Below are 22,720 nucleotides of genomic sequence, written 5' to 3'. Positions count from 1 at the left end.
CATAGAAAATTTACAACACAGGAGGTAGTTCACCTATCATGTCCACCACGCCAATTGTGAAAAAAATCTGCCCAGTTGAATTACCCTTTCCAGCATTTGATCCATTGCCCTGCAAGTCACAGCTCTTCAAGGACTCATCCAAGTACTTTAAATGCAATGATGGCTTGTGTCACTTTCACTCTTTCAGGCAGTGAGCTGTAAACTCGGAACACCCTCTGGGGAAGGGGGAGAATTTTTCCTGACCTCCTGTCTATTTCTTCCAGCAATTACTTTATCAATGGCTTTGATCCCTGTGCTAGAGGAAATTTATCGATTATTTTTACTCTGCTTAACCTATCTACCGTGTCTAGACACTTCATATTTTTATATGCCTCAATTAAATTTTCCACAATTCTAAAATAACCAGCCCGAGCCTCTCGAATCTTGTCTCATTGCTCATATTTTCCAGCCCTGGTAACATCCTCTCAAATCTCCTTTGCAACCTCTCTAATGCAGTCGCATCTTTCCTGCAATGTGGCGACAAGAACTATGTGCAGTCCTCAGTCCATGGTCTCGCATAACCTCATGACCCTCGACTGGCAAAGGAGAGCATCACAATGGCCGTATTGAATACCTTATCAAACTGCTCTAGGCATACACTTCAAGATCGCTCGGTTCATGCACAGCTCTCGATATACTCCCAGCCAAATACATTAATTCACACTTCTCCCATTGAATTTTACTCAATACTTTTTCACCCAAATGGTCAGATCAGGCTATATATCTTCTTGGAGTCTAAAGCTTCCCCCCCCTCACTATCAAGCTATCACTATCAAGAGCCAATTGCCTAATTTACAACGTTTTCATCATGCGTCTATGTCTTTATGTCTAAATTATTTATGTGAGCAATAATCAGAAACAGAGCAAATTTTGAAGCTGGTGGAACCCTTTTGGAAACAACTTTTCAGTTGCAAAAAGACTCATAAAATATTATCATTTGCCCACTATCACTGAGCCAATTTCTAATCCAATTTGCCTCCCTTCCTTGGATCCCATTGGCATTTACTTTTTTGACCAGGTTGCCATTTGGAACTTGTTCAAAAGCTTAGTTGTACAACTCCATGTAGAATACATCACAACATGTATGTAGGTTAATTGGCTGGGTAAAATGTTATTAAAAAAATAAAAAATAATAAAAAATAATAATAATAATTGTCCCTAGTGGGTGTAGGATAGTGTTAATGTACGGGGATCGCTGGGCGGCACGGACTTGGTGGGCCGAAAAGGCCTGTTTCCGGCTGTATATATATGATATGATATGATATGATAATGTCGTGGTTACTGGTGTTCAAAATGAAGCTCAAAAAAACAAACGCAACGAACTTCATCAGATGTTGGGTTACCAACAATAAGGGATAAATCGTGGGCAGGGTGCGAGGGAGGGAGCAGGGAGAATCCTTTCATGCTTTCTTAACAGAACTAAGACAGTGAAGTTTCAAAGATTTCGAGAACTTACTCCTCAAATCAGATTATTTGTGGCATCTGGGAGTGCAATCAGAACACTTTCTTTGGGAGAGAGAGTTACCTCTGAAAAAACATTCAGACATAAAGACTGGAAGCATGGATGGTCAGCAATAGAAAGTGCATGCAGTGAAGGATAACCAACAAACAGAACAGGAAAAGTTCAAGCAAGTTTGCTTAGATGTTGCAATTATGATAAGGAGCAGTTGGAGTGGCTGATAATAAAAAGCCTTGCATATGGAAACGTGTGCGATATGAATTGGAAACTGCACCATGAAGAGGATGATGAATGAGTCTGAAGAAGGGTCTCGACTCGAAATGTCACCCATTCCTTCTCTCCAGAGATGCTGCTTGTCCTGCTGAGTTACTCCAGTATTTTGTGTCTACCTACTGTACAAAAATCCCTGAAATGGGTGGAATAAGCCAAGCAGAGACAGAGTCAGAACACAATGTACCTGCTGCCAAATAAGGTCAATTCTGTGACAGGAACACCAACTAAATGGTATTATTTGAAGAGGTTGAGCTAGGGGCAGCCTGTGACATTTCAGCAAGACTGCAGGCCGTGCGCAATATCCTCCCGAAGCAACCATCAATCTTGAGGCAGCACAATTGAAATCAATGAGTCATATGCTATTGTGTCACTAAGGCTGGAATGAGCCCAAGAGTTGGACGCTTTGCTCCAGAGATACCAGCAGTGCATTTTCTTTCTTTGCCGTTTCCTATCTAGGTCACTTGACGGATAACTGTGCTGCTTTGGGGAGAGGAAAGAAACATAACAAGCTTTCAGTTTGGTTTAAAGTGTGTATTACCCAATTCCAGAGTTACATTACTCTGGAAAATCTCCAACACGCCATGCCCTATCCTCCCAGATGGAGCAACAAAGAGATGAAAAGTGACACTGTGCCACCATGAAACATTATCAATGAATGAAGCCTGCTGGCACACACATTTATACAATAAAAGTACAGAGAACTGTACTTACTTCAGATTTATATTTTTACATGCTTTTTGCTTCTCTTCAAATTTTTATGTTAGTCCTGTCTTTCAGAGAGTTGAAACAGTACACAATGTAAGACAGTGATAACGATCCACAATGCGTCCTGATCTTTAAATGTCTTTTGAGGCATAACTTACTGTCTGCCAGGCTAATTCCATTAGATGTGCATGGTGGCATAACAGTGGTAACTTCCAAAGGTGGAGGAGAGAGCTAGATCTTGGAAGAGATCCCATCAATTTAACACAACTCCCTAATGACAAAAGATTCACTGAAAGCGATTTCAGACATGTTCCACCAATAACTGCTAAACTCTGTCAGGTTTGTTTCACTGCTTTTCCATCGCTTTAGTAACATAATGCTCAACAAAAAATCCTATAGATGGGTCTCAAAGTTTAATTCTGATATAAGTCACAATAACATCGGTAGCAGAAACAAAAATCATCAGGTTGCTTCACAATGCAAGGAAAATCTCTCTGTGGAGTCATGTGCTGCTAAAGAATCCTGCAGCTTTGCAAAAAAGAAATCAAAGCAGGGTTTCTTAGCAATGTGAAATTTGAACCAATGTTAACTTGTGATGAGTGCAGGAAAGTACTGACATATGAAGTACAAGCAGACAGTTTATGTTGGCATTTTCTTCACTCCTGACCATGGTGCATTACATCAAATCAATTCAAGCTCTTAAATAGTTGGAAAATATAAAAGCTCCTTTATGCTTTATGGTTTCCTGAAATGTGAATATTTATTAAATTTAATTGGGTTTTCACTAAAGATAAATTGCTACAAACTTAAAAAGTGCCGTGGCAAACATTTCAGCTGCCACTTAACAAATATTAAGTGCTGAACTTTTTTTTAAGCAGATTAATAATAATGTTTAAAAAATCAACACATTTTCTTCAGTTTATGTGTAGGCCAGTAAAAGGGAGGACTTTTATCCCCCAGTAATTTGACTGGCATCCAAACTTTTTAAGTATTTCTTTCAGAAATATATTTAAATTCATTGCAAGTTTAGATTTTAATAATGAACTACCTGAATTTTCCTAAAGAGACCAGCATTTAATAATGATAATTTATATGCTGTCTTTATCATTGAGAAAAATGTCTCTTAGTGCTTCAAACAGGCAGATTTACAACAAAGGAGATATTTGATGACCGAAAGATTTGCAAGGAGACATTTTTCATTGTACATTTAATAAGAGGAACAAAGTGTTGAAGATGCAGAAAGATTTCAAAAGAATTCCAGAGTGTATAGTCTACTTCATGGAAAGTAAAATGGCCATTAGTTGGAAAAGTCCATTGGAGTTCAGAAACAGAACGCTTAGATTTTAAGAGAGGAAGTTGTAGAGTTGGAGAAGGCTACATGGTGGTGTGAAGCTCTCAATCTATTTGAAAATGTTATGATGTAAGTTTAAGAGCTGTATCTTCTGACAAAACTTATGTTTCCTTTAACAGGGGATTTGTTTCATTCGAAAATAAAAGTTATATATTAGAACCCATTGAAGGTGCTACCAATAATACACACTTGATCTACCGAGCAGAAAATCTGCAGGGCGTTGTGGGTGCCTGTGGACATGACTACAGAACTTCAGAAAACACCATGGACAACATTGTTGAGTCCTTGCAGAGATCTTCCTCAAGGGTAGGTTAATTACATTAATTCAGGGGAACAAAATCTGACATATAATGTGTGGCCAAGCAGCAATAATGTTTTAAGAAGCTTTGTGAAATGAACTTCCTTATATAATTATTTTCCAATGGATCAGCTATCACCCAGTTTTGACTGGTTTAGTAACTGATCTAATTTATGTGTCTGTTTATGTTGGCGTTAAGTCTTAGCAATAGTCCATCTTCCAATTTAAGAATTACAGAAAGGTTGGGAGTTCAATGTTTTTCTTTTCATACAAAAACTTTTCTTTACATTTTCAAAAGCCCTTTTTGTTTAAGACTTAACTAGTAAAGGATGTTCTTTCAGTTAATAGCACACCAGTATTTGGGAAGATCTGGGGTTCACTGCTGTTTGGGTCAGCAGACAGCAGACTGTATTTCTAAGATGAAGGGAACATTTTGTGCCTGGCAGTGTTCTGCAGTGTCACGAGTTCATTGTTCAGCATTGTAAGGAAAATATTAAAAGTGCTATTCTGCAATTTCCCATTACCCATTTCTCCGTGAGGTTATTCACAGTTGGAGCTTAATGATTTCTTAGAATTGAAAGTTGCCAAATGTTGCAAAAAAATTATAAAATACAATAATTTGGCATTGCTTTCTCTTAAATAATGCACAACAGACTCTTGGTGGAAAATTACCTTCATATAGGTCCATGCAAATTGGAGAGTGTTGATATGCTTAGGAATTACAGATGACTGCATGGACTCATTATGCAGAATCACCAGTGATTTTCAGCATATGTTGCATACACATTGAATGTTGAAATAGTTGCCAAACAGACCATAAACTGTGGAAATAAAAAGTTTGACTTTTATTATGCTTATCATGTTCTCCAGATACTTTGTAACCACAGTTGAACTGTAATTAGTGCTGGTTTGCAGGCAAAATTGTGCTCTGCAGGAGTCTAAATTCCCTGTAACTTAAATGTCCAGTTAATCCACTGGCAGTGATATTGATGAAAGATACTGAATCTTACCAGATGACCAGTAGTTCACTGCTCCGTTCAGACAAGAGCAATGCATCTTTAACATTCCTGTGTGTAAGCAGATAGGTCTTCATTTTATCATCTCATGTGAAAACCAGGACCTCAACATTAGACTAATGTCCGGACAAGGATTATATGCTCTAAAACCAGGACTGTAAAATGATCCCACAGACTTCTGACTGAGAAATCTAAACACTTCCCCTTTGCTACTGGATGCTTAATTGCACAGTTTTAAATTCTTCCTTTCATGTGTCGAATCTCTAAAGCAATTCTAGGCACATTCGTATAACAATTATATGGTTGTTGATGAAGTTACAAGACTACAAAAGAACGTCTAACTATTTTTATATTGTGTTATTCATACAGTCTTGTGTAGCCAAAGAAACAACCCTAATTCTATTTTTTAAATCATGTTGTCAATCATTCATTTGTTACTTTATGAATTTTGTGGCATAATTGCAAAACCATGATTGACTTACTCCCAATTCAATAATCTGACCTACTGTCCGCAGTGAAATCTAACTGCATCAACTCTCTGATAGGAGTTCTGTAAGACCCTCTCTCACTGCTCGCCCTCTGTGTTTCCAACTGTATTGGATTTCAGAGATTATAAACACTTCATAAGCAATCTAGATAGTTCAAGTGAACCATTTTACAAACATAATGTCGTTAACATGTTAATGCATAGTCTTACACCTTTAGCAGGCTGGGAAGGCCCAGAAACTGGCATCTTATTGGTCATTATATTTGTTTTAACTTTGCGATTGGGAAATTGATTTGAGGCCATTCATATTAAAATCATTCAGTTGTAAAAATAAACATTTAGCATGGAAATAACGGTGTTCATTCATATCAGTCTTAATTTCTGCATGGAAAAGATACAAAAATATTCAACTGATCAGATCCATGACAGGCAAAAAAACAAAAAATAGCATTCAACTACAATGATGTTTCTTTCCTTCATTTTTCAGTATTTTAGCTGAACAATGGGGGAATAGATTTTAGCTGGTGATGAATGAGAAACAGAGTGCTCTGGCTCAATTTCAAATGTGCAGCGCTTCTAAATCCAGCTGTATTTGGCACACTGGAATCTTCCTACTCTTTGTCTTGGGCTGTCCCTTCGGGTTCAAAATGGCAGAGGGTATTCCTCAAAGTGCTCATTCCAGATAGTGTTGACTACGTCTCTATCCTTGACAAACTCTTCTCCATTCTTAACAGTCAGTGGGTGCTGTCTGTACGGAGGTTGCATGCTCTCCCTGTGACCACGTGGGTTTTTTCTGGGTGCTCCGATTTCCTCGCTCATTCCAAAGACGTGTAGGTTTGTAGATTAATTGGCTTCAGTAAATTGGTCGCCAGTGTGTAGGATAGAACCAGTGTGAATGTGTGATCTCTGGTCGAAGACCCTGTTTCCACACTATTTCTCTAAACTAATCTAAACTAACACAAGTTGCACGCGCTCCTGCACTCTTTCTACGCACCATCTGTTCTTCAGGTCATGGGTTATTTTTTGAACCTTGACCTTCTTAGAGCTTTCTTTGCTATGGAGACATGGCAAAATTTCTAATCCAAGAACACTTTGTATTTGTAGTTGGTTATCAGATCTTGTGGTCATTACAACCAAATCAACCCTGTTGTTTTCTGATGGAGAGGCATAGAGTCTCTGCAAAGGTGTTAATATTGGTGGACTTCAGCACAATTTGGTCACTGTGGTCACGTTATAGCTGCTGCTCACTGTGAACTGTCCGATTGTGAGTTGTTGTTTCAGAACAGCTTTATTTTCTGCAAATCTCAATGTTAACAGTGTTGTTTCAGTATTTCTGTTCCCGCTGTTGATTCGGGGTGGCATTGATGGAAACAACAGAGTGGATTCTGTGGTGATCAGTCCTGTAGTCTTCAGTATCTGCTGTGGTGTGGGTGATGCCGACATCCTTGTGGTCGCTCGTTCACAAAATCACATAATCTTACAGGCACTCGTTCCTATTGCCATACAGTCTTGCACTTGTCTCTCTATCAAAACAGGAAGTCATATCCAACAAACCCACTGGAGCCTGTCAGGAGACTGTACATGGCCTGCAACTGGCTGTGTCGAGTGAATGGCTGCAACCTCACTAAATCTTTTGGAGAAGGCCCTGATAGAATTTCCTGACAGGCCACAGGCCTCAGACTGCATGGCTTCTGTGACTAGTAAGATTAATTTGGCAAGGAGGTGGTGCAGTGGTAGAGTTGCTGCCTTACAGCACTTTGTATGTTCTCCTTGTGACCGCATGGGTTTTCTCCGAGATCTTTGGTTTCTTCCCACATTCCAAAGTCATACAGGTCTGTAGGTTAATTGGCTTGGTGTACATGTAAATTGTCCCTAGTGTGTGTAGGATAGTGCTAATGTGCGACGATCGCTGGTCGGTATGGACTCGGTGGGCCTGTTTCCGGCTGTATCTCGAAAGTAAACTAAACAAAAGTCTCCATTGCCATTGAATGGCGATCTGGAACATCTCCTTAGACTAACCAATTCAGGCGGCATTGTGTGGAGAAAAAAACCCACAAAGTGCAGGAGTAACAGTGATTCAGGCAGCATCTCAGGAGGACATGGATACATGACGTTTCAGGTCAGCATCTTTCTTCAGACCCAACCCAAAGCATCACCTATCCATGTCCTCCAGAGATGATCCTTGATCTGCTGAGTTACTCCAGCGCTTTGTGGGTTTTTTTTGTAAACCAGCAACTGCAGTTCCTTGTGTCAGCATTGAGTGGAAAACTGAAAACTCTCATGAGGTTTTTAACCAATGCTTGAAATGGACAACAAACAGTTATTATCAACAAGAGACGATCAGAGGGGGAGAGTTTAAACAGATAAGTAGGGCAAGCTTTCTCCACAAAGAGTGGCACCTGCTTGAAGGAATGTGCTGCCAGTGGTGGTAGTGGAAGCAGATATGATAGTGTCATTTAAGAAGCCTTTAATAGGCACACATGAATATGCAGGGAATGGATGGAGCTGAATCACATGCAGGCAGAAAGAATTTGTTTAATTTATCATGTTCGACACAGACATTGTGGGCCAAAGTGTTGTGAACTGCTATAATAACGGTCCAGTGATCCTCATACTGACCTCAGGAAAATCCACAACACATTTTCCTCCAATCTGAAACCAACCTTTCATACTGCCAAAAATCACCCAATTGCTGGAATAATTCAGCGTAGGTTCACTAGGTTAATTCCCGGAATGGCGGGACTGTCGTATGTTGAAAGGCTGGAGCAATTAGGCTTGTATACACTGGAATATAGAAGGATGAGGGGGGATCTTATTGAAACATATAAGATAATTAGGGGATTGGACACATTAGAGGCAGGAAACATGTTCCCAATGTTGGGAGAGTCCAGAACAAGGGGCCACAGTTTAAGAATAAGGGGTAGGCCATTTAGAACGGAGATGAGGAAGAACTTTTTCAGTCAGAGAGTGGTGAAGGTGTGGAATTCTCTGCCTCAGAAGGCAGTGGAGGCCAGTTCATTGGATGCTTTCAAGAGAGAGCTGGATAGAGCTCTTAAGGATAGCGGAGTGAGGGGGTACGGGGAGAAGGCAGGAACGGGGTACTGATTGAGAGTGATCAGCCATGATCGCATTGAATGGCGGTGCTGGCTCAAAGGGCTGAATGGCCTACTCCTGCACCTATTGTCTATTGTCAGCGGCTCAGGCAGCATCTCTGGGGAACATAGATAGGTGATGTTTCGGGTCAGGATCTTTCTTCACACTGCACTCTGGTGCCTGTCCCATTGCCAACCTTCTGCCAATGCTTCTACAACCCCTTTCACTCCATCGCCTTTAATTTTGAAGGTGCCTTATCATGCTGCATTTTCTTAAATTACTTTTGAAGTCCATGTAACATATTAACGGCATTCCATCGACATCATCAAATACCTCTGTCCCCAATTATTGCTCTAAAATTGATCTACCACTGAGACTAAACATCGTTCTATTGTTATTGGGGTTTTTTCCCAAACCATTTTCTGAACAAACATGATGTTGCCTCTTCAAAAACCTATTGAGTTAAATATAGTTATCTATTCAAATGTCGTTCACGTGGAAGCCTCAGTTCTTGAAGATGTTGATGCTTCAACCTTGCAGAGCCTGGCTTGAGCTTAGCTTGCCTCTTCCCAACCTATTCTATTATAGTGATGTATTTTAAGAAAAGATAAATGGTAATTGAAAGCTTTTAGAAACGAGTGGCTGATTATTTGTACCTTGTTTTGCAGCACAAGAGAGACATTTTGAAGACCACTAAGTATGTGGAACTGATTATAGTAGCAGACAATCGAGAGGTAGGGGACTGAACTTCTCTTCATTTCAGGATGCATCAAACCTATTGTTCAATTAATTGTAGTTTCTGTTTTCTGGCTGAGCAGCGGAATAACTGGAAAAGCACCGCTGCTTTTACAGTACCTTACAATGTAAATTGTTTAGAATGAAAACAATGTATGAGTGGATTTTGAAGTGATGTTTCAGTGCTCGCTGTTCACTTATATTTCTTCTTGTAAGGAAGGTCTATTATTTGTCATTCATTAGCCATCATTGTTTTCCCCAATGACCGTTTTGTATTTGTAATTGTGGCATTTGGGCAGCCACAGTGCTTTAAAATTTTGCCGCAGTAATTATTGTCCTTTTGATCCATCATCATTTTTTTTGTTGGAATAGTTATAGGTCATGAGCATCTAAGTTGGAAAATATCACGTCAAGTACATAAATAATTATTCCCTATTCTTGCAATATCATAGAATGAGAAAGAGAACAATGCTCAGAATTAAATAGACCATTATGGTACCATATTTATCAATTCCTTTCATGCACCACTCTTTTTTCACTGGTTATTTATCTAGTTTGCTAATGAAACTAGCCTCAATAGACAATAGGTGCAGGAGTAGGCCATTCGGCCCTTCGAGCCAATGTGATCATGGCTGATCATTCATAATCAGTACCCCATTGCTGCCTTCTCCCCATACCCCCTCACTCCACTATCCATTGTCTTATTGTGCATTCAATTACATACTTTCACCACTGTTAAAATAAACTAGTGGTGTTAGCACGATTGGAGCTTATGAAACAGTGAATGGGACAGGCAGCCAATTGATGTAAAGTGGACAGCCAATTGAAAGATCCCAGTTTTCCATTTAGAACCAAACTGGAAATCAACTCCATTCTCCCTTCCCTTTTCTGCTTCTAAATCTGATGTCTCCAACAAAAAATTCACACCGAAGATAGACACAAAATGTTGGGAGTAACTCAACGGGACAGGCAGCATCTTTGGAGAGAAGGAATGGGTGATATTTCGGGTCGAGACCCTTCTTCGGACCTATTTGCTTTTCTAAAATTCTTGTTTATTTCTCTATTTCAAGCACTTTAAGAAAACAAGTCAGTATACATCACAATATTGTGGTTGGACCACTTTACATTGTGCAGTTATTGGCTAATGTGACATGTGGCAGTGTGATTTATTAATGGCAAAGCTGCAGTTGCTGCTTATGACATCAGATGGAACAGTGACACTTAGTCGGCAATAAACATTTGTATTAAACAAAACAAGCTTGCATTTACACAACATCTTGTAAACGTTTCTGACATTGCATGTCTTTACAGCCAAATCACTTTTTACAATTTTGGAAATGCAGCAACTAATTCACATACTTCAAGCTCCCATAATCTTTGATCTGTTCAAAACAAAATACTTTTTATGCTGAGGATTGAGGATTATAAATTCATCAGTTCATAAGTTCATAAGTTAAAGAAGCAGAATTAGGCCATTCGGACCATCAGGTCTACTCTGCCATTCAATCATGGCTAATCTAACTTTCCCTCTCAACCCCATTCTCCTGCCTTCTCCCCATAACCCCTGATACCCGTACTAAACAACAATCTATCCATCTCGGCCTTAAAAATATCCATTGACTTGACGTCCACAGTCTTCTGTGGCTGATTAAATATTCGGAAGAAATATTAGGTAATTCCCCTTTTATTCAAAATATTGTCATATCTTTCTGAACACATGGGAAAGCAGAACACCTCTCCTGAAAGTTTGCATATCTAACAAGGCAGCACTTTCTCAATATTGCCCTGTGTCTCAGATCTTGTGCACTTGCCCCAGCTGAGTTTCTGTGGTAAGGTGATGTTCCCATAATCTCTCACAGATGACACTCAGCCATACCTGAAGAGCTTACTTAACCTCTTCTTTGGGACTTCAGCCCTCAATCCCAGCCTGAGTGCCCAGATGGAATCCATTATCTTTCCATTGCAAAGATCCATAGGACATACTGTAAATGTGGTACAACATATCCGAGCTGGGTTTTCTCTAACTCCGGTGGTAGCTGGAACAGGAGGACTCCTGTTTAATGATACAAAAAAGAGATAATCGGAACTTTTTAAAAAAGCAATCACTTTTTGTTTTACGGTCAGCATGCTGTAGCTATATCACTATGAACTATTCAGCTTAATTTTCTTGATTTAAGTGTAAATAATAAAATGTATATATTAACATCGGTAAGACAATGTAAATGTAATTGTTGTAATCTTGTGTAAATCTCAAGTTTCAGAAACATGGAAATGATTTGGAAAAGACTAAACAGAGATTGATAGAAATTGGCAACTTTGTGGATAAGGTAAGAGTGCAGCAAAGTATTTTCAAAGCAATATTTTCTCCCAAATAGGTGACATGCAGCAAAGGAAGTAAAAATTATATTTTTGTGTGATAAATGTACCAATTTGCAAATCCATGGACACTTGGTATTATTAGTTGCTTCAACTAACAAGATGCCATTGAGTAGGTCTCCCTGGCTTAATGACATCTGCAGACTGGATTTAGGAAAAGACGAACAAGCTGAGTTCTAAGACTGCATAAATCTCCTTCAAAAATCTGCACCAGCTTTCACCTCCCCAAAAGAACCTGCCTGCTTTATGATCCTCAGAGCTGTTTAATACAGCATGTTGAGTTATATCCCCTCTGTTATTTATTCTCCTCCATTCCATTTACAACTTAAAATCAATGCAAGTACTATTGATATAATTGTGGATAGAAACTGCAACCGATATTCTGGAGTCAAGTGCAATTTGAAATTGAATGCAGTATTGTGTTTTGCTTCATCTTTCTGGGAGTCCGTAAAGAACGTTTGCCATTAGTATTGCTAAGCAGCTGTTAAATGATCGATAAGTATCACTCATGAAAATATGCTTATTCTTGTTGGGAAGGAGGGAAAATACGAGTCATCAGATTGTTAGGCATCATAATTATTCTCTAAACACAAATTCAATGGGTTCACACACAAACATGACCTCTCTGCGTGTCTGTGCTTTATCGTTTACATTATTTTTTTATGCCAAAGCCATTTGGGAAATATGTAATTTGCTGGCTCAATACCACATTTGCCAATAGCATAGCGTTGTAACTTCTTCACCTATGCCTTAAATGTCATTGTGTTTGGATTCGTTTAGGTGATATCTATCAATGTGTGCTACATTAACCGATTAGGAGTTCAAGAAAATTTATTGAAATGCTCTTCAGGGAGGATGTACAATTAATTTCCTTTGAAGTGAAAGCAGAGAATGAAATAGTGATATTCTGTACTATAGACTGGGCAGCTTTGCAGATGTGGAGGTACATTAAATGGATCCCATGTGCGATGAAAATTCAAGCAGGCTGGTAAATATATAATGTAATCTCTTCATAAGAACACTTTTGGAGAACAGTAGTCTGCTCATCTTAATGTCAGTGGTAGGAAATATCCCTTATTGAATTCTTTAAAAGAAGGAAAGAGAACTGATACGAACGCAAAACTTAAGGTTAGAGTGTATGGAATCAGGAGACAAGTCTCAGAATGGACTTTAGCTGGTTTCATGACAGAAACCAAAGCAGGGTTAAACAATAGATTTGCAGAGTGGCAGAATGTCTATCCAAGTTAATCACAATTGGATGTGTGAGCAGTAAAGGAGGGCTACTGCAAAATTCACAAGCATATTATTCATCTAATTAGCAAATGAATTTCACCAAAAATTAGAGTGAGGTATAAACAAAATAAGACAAGCTCCTATTACTTACAGAATAAGAGACTAAATAGGGTAAAGAAAGAAAATTAATTCTGGTGTCCCAAATTCAACACCATTTGAACTATTGAAGTGGGATAATAAGGTTATAAAAATACTCACCAAGTACACGATTTTATTTCTGCATTGAAGGAATGAGCGGCAATAGACAATAGACAATAGGTGCAGGAGGAGGCCATTCGGCCCTTCGAGCCAGCACCGCCATTCAATGTGATCATGGCTGATCATTCTCAATCAGTACCCCGTTCCTGCCTTCACCCCGTACCCCCTGACTCCGCTATCCTTAAGAGCTCTATCTAGCTCTCTCTTAAATGCATTCAGAGAATTGGCCTCCACTGCGTTTTGGGTCAAGACACTTCTTCAGACTGAGAGTCAGGGGAGAGGGAGACACAGAGATAAGGAAGTGTAGGAAAATAACTGCAGATGCTGGTTCAAATTGAAGGTAGACACAAAATGCTGGAGTAACTCAACGGGTCAGGCAGCATCTCAGGAGAGAAGGAATGGTGACGTTTCGGGTTGAGACCCTTCTTCAGATTGATTAAAGATGGGTAAGGTGTGAAAATGAGACATCAAAGGGGATGCTGCTCAAGAGATGCTGCCTGTCCCGCTAAGTTACTCCAGCATTTTGTGTCTATCTTTGGTGTAACCAGCATCTGCAGTTCCATCCTACACAATATTTTATTTCATGTCCTATAAATTGGAAAGTAGTAAACTAATGCTAAACTTGTATTGAATCATAATTGCAATCATTGCTCGTTGTCATAATATTAAATGAATAAAAAGACACCGGGTTGAATGTAAAAACAAAGATTCACAAGGACAGGGGTAGATCTATGATGTTTAACCAAGAAAGGGTTGGCAAGCTGGGTTATTTTTCTCTTAAACAGGGAAGCTGATTACCTAAAATCAAAGAAAGTTTTAAATTATGTGGATGTGGACTGTGTGGTTCTATTGATAGGGCAGAGAACAAATGTCCACCAAAAGATTTAAAAGAAACGTCTTCATCCAGAGAGAAGTGGAATACATTACTGTGAAGAGTGGTTGAAGCAAATAGTGCAAATGGTTTCTAAGGGAGAGCCCGCTAAGCATATGGAAAGAAGGGAAAAGAAGGCTTGCTGATAGATTTTGATAATAAAAACTTAAATAAGGGGACACTTGTGTGGTGTTAATGTCTTGCGTTGTACTAAATGTACCACCTAACTCTGTGCTCAGCACCATGATTGTTTCTCCCTTCCAATCGGAGATTGACCCTCTTTGCCTTTGTCTCTGCACAGAAGCGTATGCACAGGGCTCTATTTAAAAGTTTCTGTTGCTTCAGCTATTTTGCAATGGCAGGAAATATAAATGCTGGTTGTAGGTGCCACATACCAAAATGTTATTTCAATCCCTCCCAAAAGCAGTAAGCCAATGGTTTGCTGACCTGCAAATATATCATACTTGCATCAATACCTTCCCATGCAATAAAGTCCAAATAGGAGCTGAATCCATGCCCTCACATTAGATTTTATGGTCTTTGTGTCCTATAAGGCCAGCTTGGGAAGGGGAAAGTTTGATATGTTGTTTAATATATCAGTGACAGTGGAGATAGGAAAAAAAATTCCAATTAATTCCTGAATTAACTTTTTCATCTTCGAAGAAACCGAATGAAAATTTTATCTTTCCAGACATGCTTATATCTTCTGCATTTCATTTTAGTATCTACCATCTCACAGCAGGCAATCACTAATTCCAGTTACTCGAAGGACGGATCAGTGGGAAACCTATCTGAACTGTTTATTAATATTATTTATGATGCAGAATTATTATTTATTCTTCAACAACTACCCCTTATTTTATTTGAACAACTAACATCCACCAGAATTTACTAATGGTCGTCTGGAAAATCTGTGTAAGCTTACAGCCTAGAAATAGTTGTTTTTATTTTAATTCTTTGATGGATTCAATAATTATGGCTTTCAGATATCACTGGGTGATTCTCATAGGATATGTTATTTTACCTTTTATTATAATAATCAGCTCTGAATAATTAAAGGACCAATGCTGTAAATTTTGAATGAATACTCCTTTTTTCGGTATCTTGTGATGAATTCTGATCTTTTTTAAGACCTTTCGAAATTGAGTGCCTTAAATTAGAAGTAACTTGTTTCAACTAATATTACTCCTGACCCAGAAATACAGGGAACTGCAGGTGTTGGTTCCTCTGGCATGTTATGTCTTGTTTAATCATGAAGTAATCATACTTGATGCATATTTTATCTTTTGCGTACAATAATCATTTTATTGTAGTTTTACAGATCCTTGAACATTCGAGTTGCACTGGTTGGAGTGGAAGTTTGGACTGATATGGATAAATGTTCAATAACTGGTGACCCATTTACTACACTCAATGAGTTTCTTGATTGGAGGAAGGTGAAACTACTGTCCCAGAAACCACATGACAATGCCCAGCTAGTGAGGTAAATACTTTCAGGGGGAATTAATTTTGCAGTACCTCAATTTATGAAGATTGTAGTTTTGCTGAATTCATGGTACCAAGGTATATTTGTTTTCTCAAATATATTTGCATGGTAGTTTCAGTCTTTCCTCCGACCTTGATCTTTTAATGTCGATACCTCTATAGCTTAATCAGCTGTCAAAGTGAGAAACACCTATGGAATAAGAGTAAGGAGCTCCACTCTAAAGCATGTTGTAGTTCTCAATTAAACCGTGCACGTGATCTGCATTTTGACACTTATCCCCCTGTTTGATTCCATAAACCTTAATGCTCCTTGTTAACAAAAATTGGTTAATCACTGGTTAATGAATGGAAGTATCCAAATTGTTCTGAGCAACTTACGTTTATATGCCTTTGAAATAGAAGGAACTTGCATGACAAGAATGGAAGTGCTTTGCGTGGTAAAAGTCAGTCGAGTGTCAGCACCACAGCTCGTAGAGTTAAAGTTTATTGGATCTTCTGAATATAAAAATCAGTCATTGAAAAGCATAAATACCAATCACATCTCTATGAAACTCTGTACATGGAAGGGAATTTCTCCTTGCAGTGTAATGACATGGCAAACCATTTACTGGATACATAGATTCATTTCCTGAGATCTGTCTACTCCATGCACACTTTGTGTAGGAATTTGCAAGCAGCTGTACAATGAATTGAGGTTAATGAAAGCTGATTGTTGAGACACAGGAACAGAAGAAAAATGAAGACCAAATTTACAGCCATAGTCTACCATACACAGCATGTGTGCATCTGCTATACATTGCATTGTCAATAGTAGAGTGGGTTACTAAACCTGTTTATAATATCAAATATTTTCCTTATCATCACCATTAGTCGCTCCAACAACATTCATGACCCTTTCTCCAGACTCCTCCCCTTCGCTCTGGCTGTACGGCTAAAATCACTGCTCATTCGGTTTATTTGTGCCCTATTGAAGGGAAAACAGCTTCTGTGTTGGGGTATAAGTGGAGAAAGGTTCTACAGCTAAAATACATCTGAGGAGAGATCTGAAGGGCAAGTATTTTTACACAGAGGGTGGCAGTTATAGGGAACGAGCTGCCAGCGAAAAGGTAGATGTGGATGCATTTCCAACGATTAAAAGGCATTTGGACAAATGTTTGCACAGAAAAGAAGTAGGGGTTATAGGCCTAAAGCAATCAATTGAGATTAAGTTAGTATTATGGTGAACATGAATGAGTTGGCCAAAGAGCTAATTTCTGTGGTGTAAAACTCAATAATTCTGCAGTCAATACTTACAAATGTAATGAGTTTAAATTATTAATTATAGACAAATAGAACATAGAAAAGAACAGCAAAAGAACGTGCCCTCTGGCCCACAATGTCTCTGCCACACATGATGCCAAGACCAACTTGTATATGCCTGAATATAATCCATATACATCCATTTTCTGCGTATCCATGTGCCTATCTAAATGTCTCATAAATACCAATCTTGTATCTGCCTGAACCGCTACCCTCAGCAGTGCGTTCCAGGCACTCACCACCGGCTGTGTAAAAAAGACTTGCCCCGCACACGTCCTTTACACTTTGCCCCTCTCGCCTTAAAGCTGTGCCCTCTAATATTTGATTTGTCCATCCTGGGAAAAGGTTCTGACTGTTTACTTTATCTATGCCTCTCATAATTTTATACACTTCTCTCAGGTTTCCCTGCATTCTCCGGCGTTTCAGAGAATACAGTCCAAGTCTGTCCAACTGCTCCATGTACCTAATACACTGCAATCCAGGCATCATTCTGGCAAACCTCCTCTGCACCCTTTCCACAGCCTGCACATCCTTCCTGTAATGGAACAACCAGAACTGCATGTAATACTCCAAATTGTCCTATAAAGCTGCATCATGACTTCCTGACTCTTGTACTCAAAGCCCCAAACTATGAAAGCAATGAATGAATGAATGAATGAATGAATGAATGAATGAATGAATGAATGAATGAATGAGTGAATGAATAAATAAATTTATTGGCCAAGTATGTACACATGCCACTCGATGAACTTGTGTTACCTCTTTCAGGGAGTTATGGAATTGGACCTCAAGATCTCTGTACATCAAGGTTTTTCGGAGTCATGCCATTAGTTGTATATTTTCCCCTGTCATTTGACATCCCAAAGTGCAACACCTCTCATTTGTCAGATTAAACTCCATCTGCCATTTCTCCACCCATTTCTGTGGCTAATCTATACCCACTATATACTTCAACAGTCTTCCTGCACAATCTGTGACCCCAGCAATCTTGGTGTCATCTGCGAACTTACCAACCAACTCGTCTACGCTAAATCATTCATCTATATCCCAGCACAGATCCACTGGTCACAGGCCTCCAGCCTGAATATTGTCCTTCCACCACGACCCCTTTGCCTTCTGCCAGAAAGCCAGTTCTGAATCCAAATCATTTCTAGTTGCACTTCCTCATTTTGCAAATTGCCGCTTCCACTAGTGTTCTTCAAATAAAGAAATATCTGAGCTACATTTGAACTTGGAGCTTCACAAGTTCATGAAAAGCCTTTACGTAAAAAGTTTCAATTTCACATAAATCAGTTTCAAGTTATTTCCTCTGTGAGGACAGCAAACAGAAAAGTGCCTTAAAGCTTTTGCCTGCCAACCTCACTAAAGTTCACTTACAAGCTATGAAAATAAAAGGCTTTCAATTTTCTTTGTAACTTTCTCTTCCCTCCTACATGCATTGAGTTATTGTTGAGGACATCTTGGCAGGTAACAACCTTCAGCAAGTCTAAACTTGTTCTCACCTAGACTCCCTGGATGAGACTTTGACATTTTTGCCCTTTTAGTCCAGGATGCAGAGGCCAATTGTAGCACCTCTAGAACAGTCCTGCTCAGATAATCTAACTTCACAGATGCCAGAAATCAAATCTGATTTTTATGACTCAGTTGTAGAAATTCACTGCCTACGTTTTTATAATTTCTGAATCTGTTTTACGATTTCATGTTTGTCATTTTCATGATCTGCACTGATCCTTTTCCCATTTTACAAGAAAAAGTATTACTAATAAACCGGGCCATAACAACATTGATATTGAGTTATTCCAGCAATTTGTAAACCAGCATCTATGGGTTCCTTGTGTCTTAATATTGAGTTCATTATTTATAATTTATATATTAATATGAAAAATCTCAAAATCTGAATACGTATGGTTTGCTCAGCACTCCCTTACAGGTAAAGGTACGGATTGCAGTTTCTTGTGCGTGATGGTTATGCTTTTTTATTCCTCTTGGTTGGTATCAGTGCAGTAGAGATAGAAGACTATAGAACATTACCAGGACTAGAATGGTGCAATGTTTCATCCTGCAGGATGTGGGAAATCAGGGAAACTGCTGGTATCCCTTATGACTGTACCTGTGTCCAGGTGCAGCTCCCCTCAGACCACATTAAGAAGCTGAGGCTGAATGACATTAAGATCATCTGGGAGAATGAGAGCTTCATAGATAGGAGTAGAAGCAAGGTGGCCACACCTAAGTTCCTGGAAGTGAGCAGATCGGTGACCACCAGGAGAGAGGGTAGGCAGAGGATGCGGGTGACCCCTGTGGCCATTCCCTTTCAAAACAGCCATACCTCCTGGCTACTGTTGAGGGTGAATGAACTGTTAGGGGTGGACAGCAGTAGTGGTCAGGTCAGTGGTACCGGGGCTGGCTCTGGGGCTTAGCAGGGAAGGCTAATGCAGTGGTAGTACACTCGTTAGTTAGGTGGACAAACAGGAGATTCTGTGACAGCAATCAAGATTGCAGGATGGTGTGTTGCTCCCTGGTGCATAGCAACAATTTGGATGAGAATGTACAAGGCATGAGTGGTAAGTTTGCAGATGCCACTAAACTGGGTAGTGTTTTAGATAGCGATGATAGTTGTCAAAAATTACAGTAGGATATTGACCAGCTGGGCAAGTGGGCTAAGGAATGGTTAATGGACTTTAATACAGGTAACTGTGAGGTGTTGCATTCGGGAAAGTCAAACCAGGGCAGGATCACAGTGAATGGTAGGGCCCTGGGGAGTGTTGTGGAACAGGGATCCTGGAGTGCAGGCATATAATTCCTTGAAAGTGGTGTTACAGTTAGATAGGCAAGATGGTTTTTGGTACATTGGCCTTCATCAGTCAGGATATTAAGTATAGAAGTTGAAATGTTGTGTTACAGTTGTACAAGGCATTGGTGAGGCCGCATTTGGAGTATCACCTTATGTTTTGGTCATCCAGTTAGAGGAAGGATGTTGTTAGCTGGAAAGAGTGCAGAGAGGATTTACGTTATGAGTATATTGCCAGGACTTGAAGGCCTGTGCTGTAAGGAGAGGTTGAGCAGGCTAGGACCTTATTCCTTGGAGTGCAGAAGGCTTAGAGGTGATCTTATAGAGGTGTATAAAATCATGATGGAAAAAATGGGGATGAATGCCCATATTTTACCCAGAGTCGGAAAATCAAGAACCAATGAACATAGGTTTAAGTTGAGAGAGGAAAGATTTCACAGGAACCTGAGGGCAAGTGGAATGAGCTGCCAGAGGAGGTAGTTGAGGCAGGTACTATAACAACATTTAAAAGACACTTGGACAGATACATGAATAGGAAACATTTAGAGGAATATGGGTCAAATGCGGGCAGGTGGAACTAGTGTAGATGGGGTATTTTGTTCAGCATTGGCAAGTTGGGCTGATGGGCCTGCTTCTGTGCTGCATGCTCTATGACTATAGAACATTACCAGGACTTGCTTTGTGTAGAAGTAATGGAAATGAACTGAATTATCGAACTACTGATCATTGAAAGTCAATATCTTTATCTGGGTATGGAGAATTTTGCAGTTTATTATTACACCTTTGAGGAGTTTCTCTCGCATATTAAAAAATAGCACACATTCAATGGCATCTACGAAACAGTATGCACATGTAAAGGCTAAACTGTCTTGCAGAAGAGGTGCACCTGCAATGAATGTCCATTGGAAGAATGGAATGAAGGGATGTAATGTTGAGGCTCTAGAAGGTGCTGGTAAGGCCTCATTTAGAATATTGTGAGCAATTGTGGGCACCATATCTGAGGAAGGATGTGCTGGCTCTGGAGAGGGTCCAGAGGAGGTTTACAAGAATGATCCTAGGAATGAGTAGGTTAACCTATGATGAGTGTTTGTCGGCACTGGGCCTGTACTCGCTAGAGTTTAGAAGAATGAGGGGGGGCCTCATTGAAGCATACAGAATAGTGAAAGGCTTGGATTGAGTGGATGTGGAGATGATGTTTCCAGTAGCGGGAGAGTCTAGGACTAGAGGTCATAGCCTCAGAATTAAAGGACATTCTTTTAGGAAGGAGATGAGGAGAAATTTCTTTAGTCAGAGGGTGGTGAATCTGTGCAATTCTTTGCCGCAGAAGGCTGTGGAGGTCGTCAGTAGATATTTTTAAGGCATAGATAGATAAGATTCTTGATTAGTACAGGTGTCAGAGGTTATGAGCAGAAGGCAGGAGAATGAGGTTAGGAGGGGGAGATAGATCAGCCATGATTGAATGGCAGAGTAGACTTGATGGGCCGAATGGCCTAATTCTACTATTTCTTATGACCTTATTAAAGCCGAGTAAGCAGGTCATGATGTCAATCAGCATCGAGTTTAGTTTAGTTTAGAGATACAGCGCAGACACTGGCCCTACGAGTCCTCACCGACCAGCAATCCCCACACATTAACATAACCCTACACACACTAGGGACAATTTACACATACCCCAAGCTAATTTAACTACATACCTGTATGTCTTTGGAGTGTGGGAGGAAACAGAAGATCTCGGAGAAAACCCACGCTGGTCACAGGGAGAACGTACAAATTCCATACAGACAGCACCCGTGGTCAGGATTGAACCCGGGCCTCCGGTGCTGCAAGCGCTGAAAGGGTTAACTGGCTGAAGGGCGTTGGTAGAGTGATAACATTTAGAAGGATCATCAAATTCAAAGTTAAATGTGTTTATTTTTTTAAGTTATTTCTGCTTCTACTAAATCATGTGCTTAGTTTCCAGACATCATTTGATTTCTGTAAAGTGAATTATAATTTGATGCTTTTTACTTCCTGGTTTGTTGTCCTGGTTTCATTACCTCACTGTTGTTGGGCTCCTTAGAACTGTGTTCAGGATCAGGCGGCATGGTGACACAGCTATAGAGTTGCTGCCTTACAGCGCCAGAGACCCAGGTTCGATCCTGACTACAGGTGCTGTCTGTATGGAGTTTGTATGTTCTCCCTGTGACCACATGGGTTGTCCCCAGGTGCTCTGTTTTTCTCCCACATTCAAAAGACTCCAGGTTTGTAGGTTAATTGGCTTTGGTAAAGATTGTAAATTTTTCCTAGTGTGTAGGATAGTGCTAGTGTACGGGGATGGGTGGCCAGCCGGTGTGGACTCAGGAGGCCAAAGGGTCCGTTTCCACGCTGTATCTCTAAAACTAAAAGTAAAACTAAATGTCATCTAAAGAGAGCCGTGATAAATTAAATCCTGCTTGCTGCAGCGGTCTATCCAATTTACTGTTCCTGTTTACCTTTGTCTAGCCCACTGCACTCACCACACTCACTGCTCAACGAGATATGTTTCTGCAGAGTCCTAATACTCCCGGTGGTAGAGAGGATGCATTTTGAAGCAGGGGAAGACTCCAAGACTGTGATGCTGTGGTACATCACACGCGCCCTGTGATGCTGTGGTACATCACACATGCCCTGCCACATGGTCTCCCCAATAGGTCTCGGTGTTCCACTTGGTTAATATTTGATTGCCACATTCAATTGCAAACATGCTTCTGACCAGACAGCGACAGTTTTATTTTTAAAAGAGCATGGATGTAGCAACTGCAGGAAGAGAGAGAAGGAACAGTCGCGGCCAAATGAGTGAAGATGAGAGAGAAGTGCTGGGAGAGGAGAGTGGAGGAGCAGTATGGACATACAGTGGAGAGGCAGTGGGATAGCTGGAGGAGGTTGCATTGTTTGAATATTTAAAAGTTAACTTTCTAAAAGTGTGAATATTTGAA

General features: G+C 39.9%; 1 protein-coding gene across 2 annotated transcripts in view; it reads left to right on the top strand.

The window, feature by feature from the left end:
• Window positions 1-22,720, top strand: part of LOC144601472 (disintegrin and metalloproteinase domain-containing protein 12-like) — a 321,814-nt gene that overhangs the window by 206,033 nt on the left and 93,061 nt on the right. For both annotated transcript variants that reach the window (XM_078413625.1, XM_078413624.1), the window contains exons 6-9: window positions 3,947-4,133; window positions 9,390-9,455; window positions 11,712-11,783; window positions 15,508-15,677. In XM_078413625.1, the coding sequence (XP_078269751.1) occupies window positions 3,947-4,133; window positions 9,390-9,455; window positions 11,712-11,783; window positions 15,508-15,677 (495 nt within the window). The remainder of the gene's footprint in view (window positions 1-3,946; window positions 4,134-9,389; window positions 9,456-11,711; window positions 11,784-15,507; window positions 15,678-22,720) is intronic.

This window comes from Rhinoraja longicauda, chromosome 16 (genome assembly GCF_053455715.1).
Source record: "Rhinoraja longicauda isolate Sanriku21f chromosome 16, sRhiLon1.1, whole genome shotgun sequence".
Classification (NCBI taxonomy): domain Eukaryota; kingdom Metazoa; phylum Chordata; class Chondrichthyes; order Rajiformes; family Arhynchobatidae; genus Rhinoraja; species Rhinoraja longicauda.
This window is presented reverse-complemented; position numbering and strand designations above follow the sequence as displayed.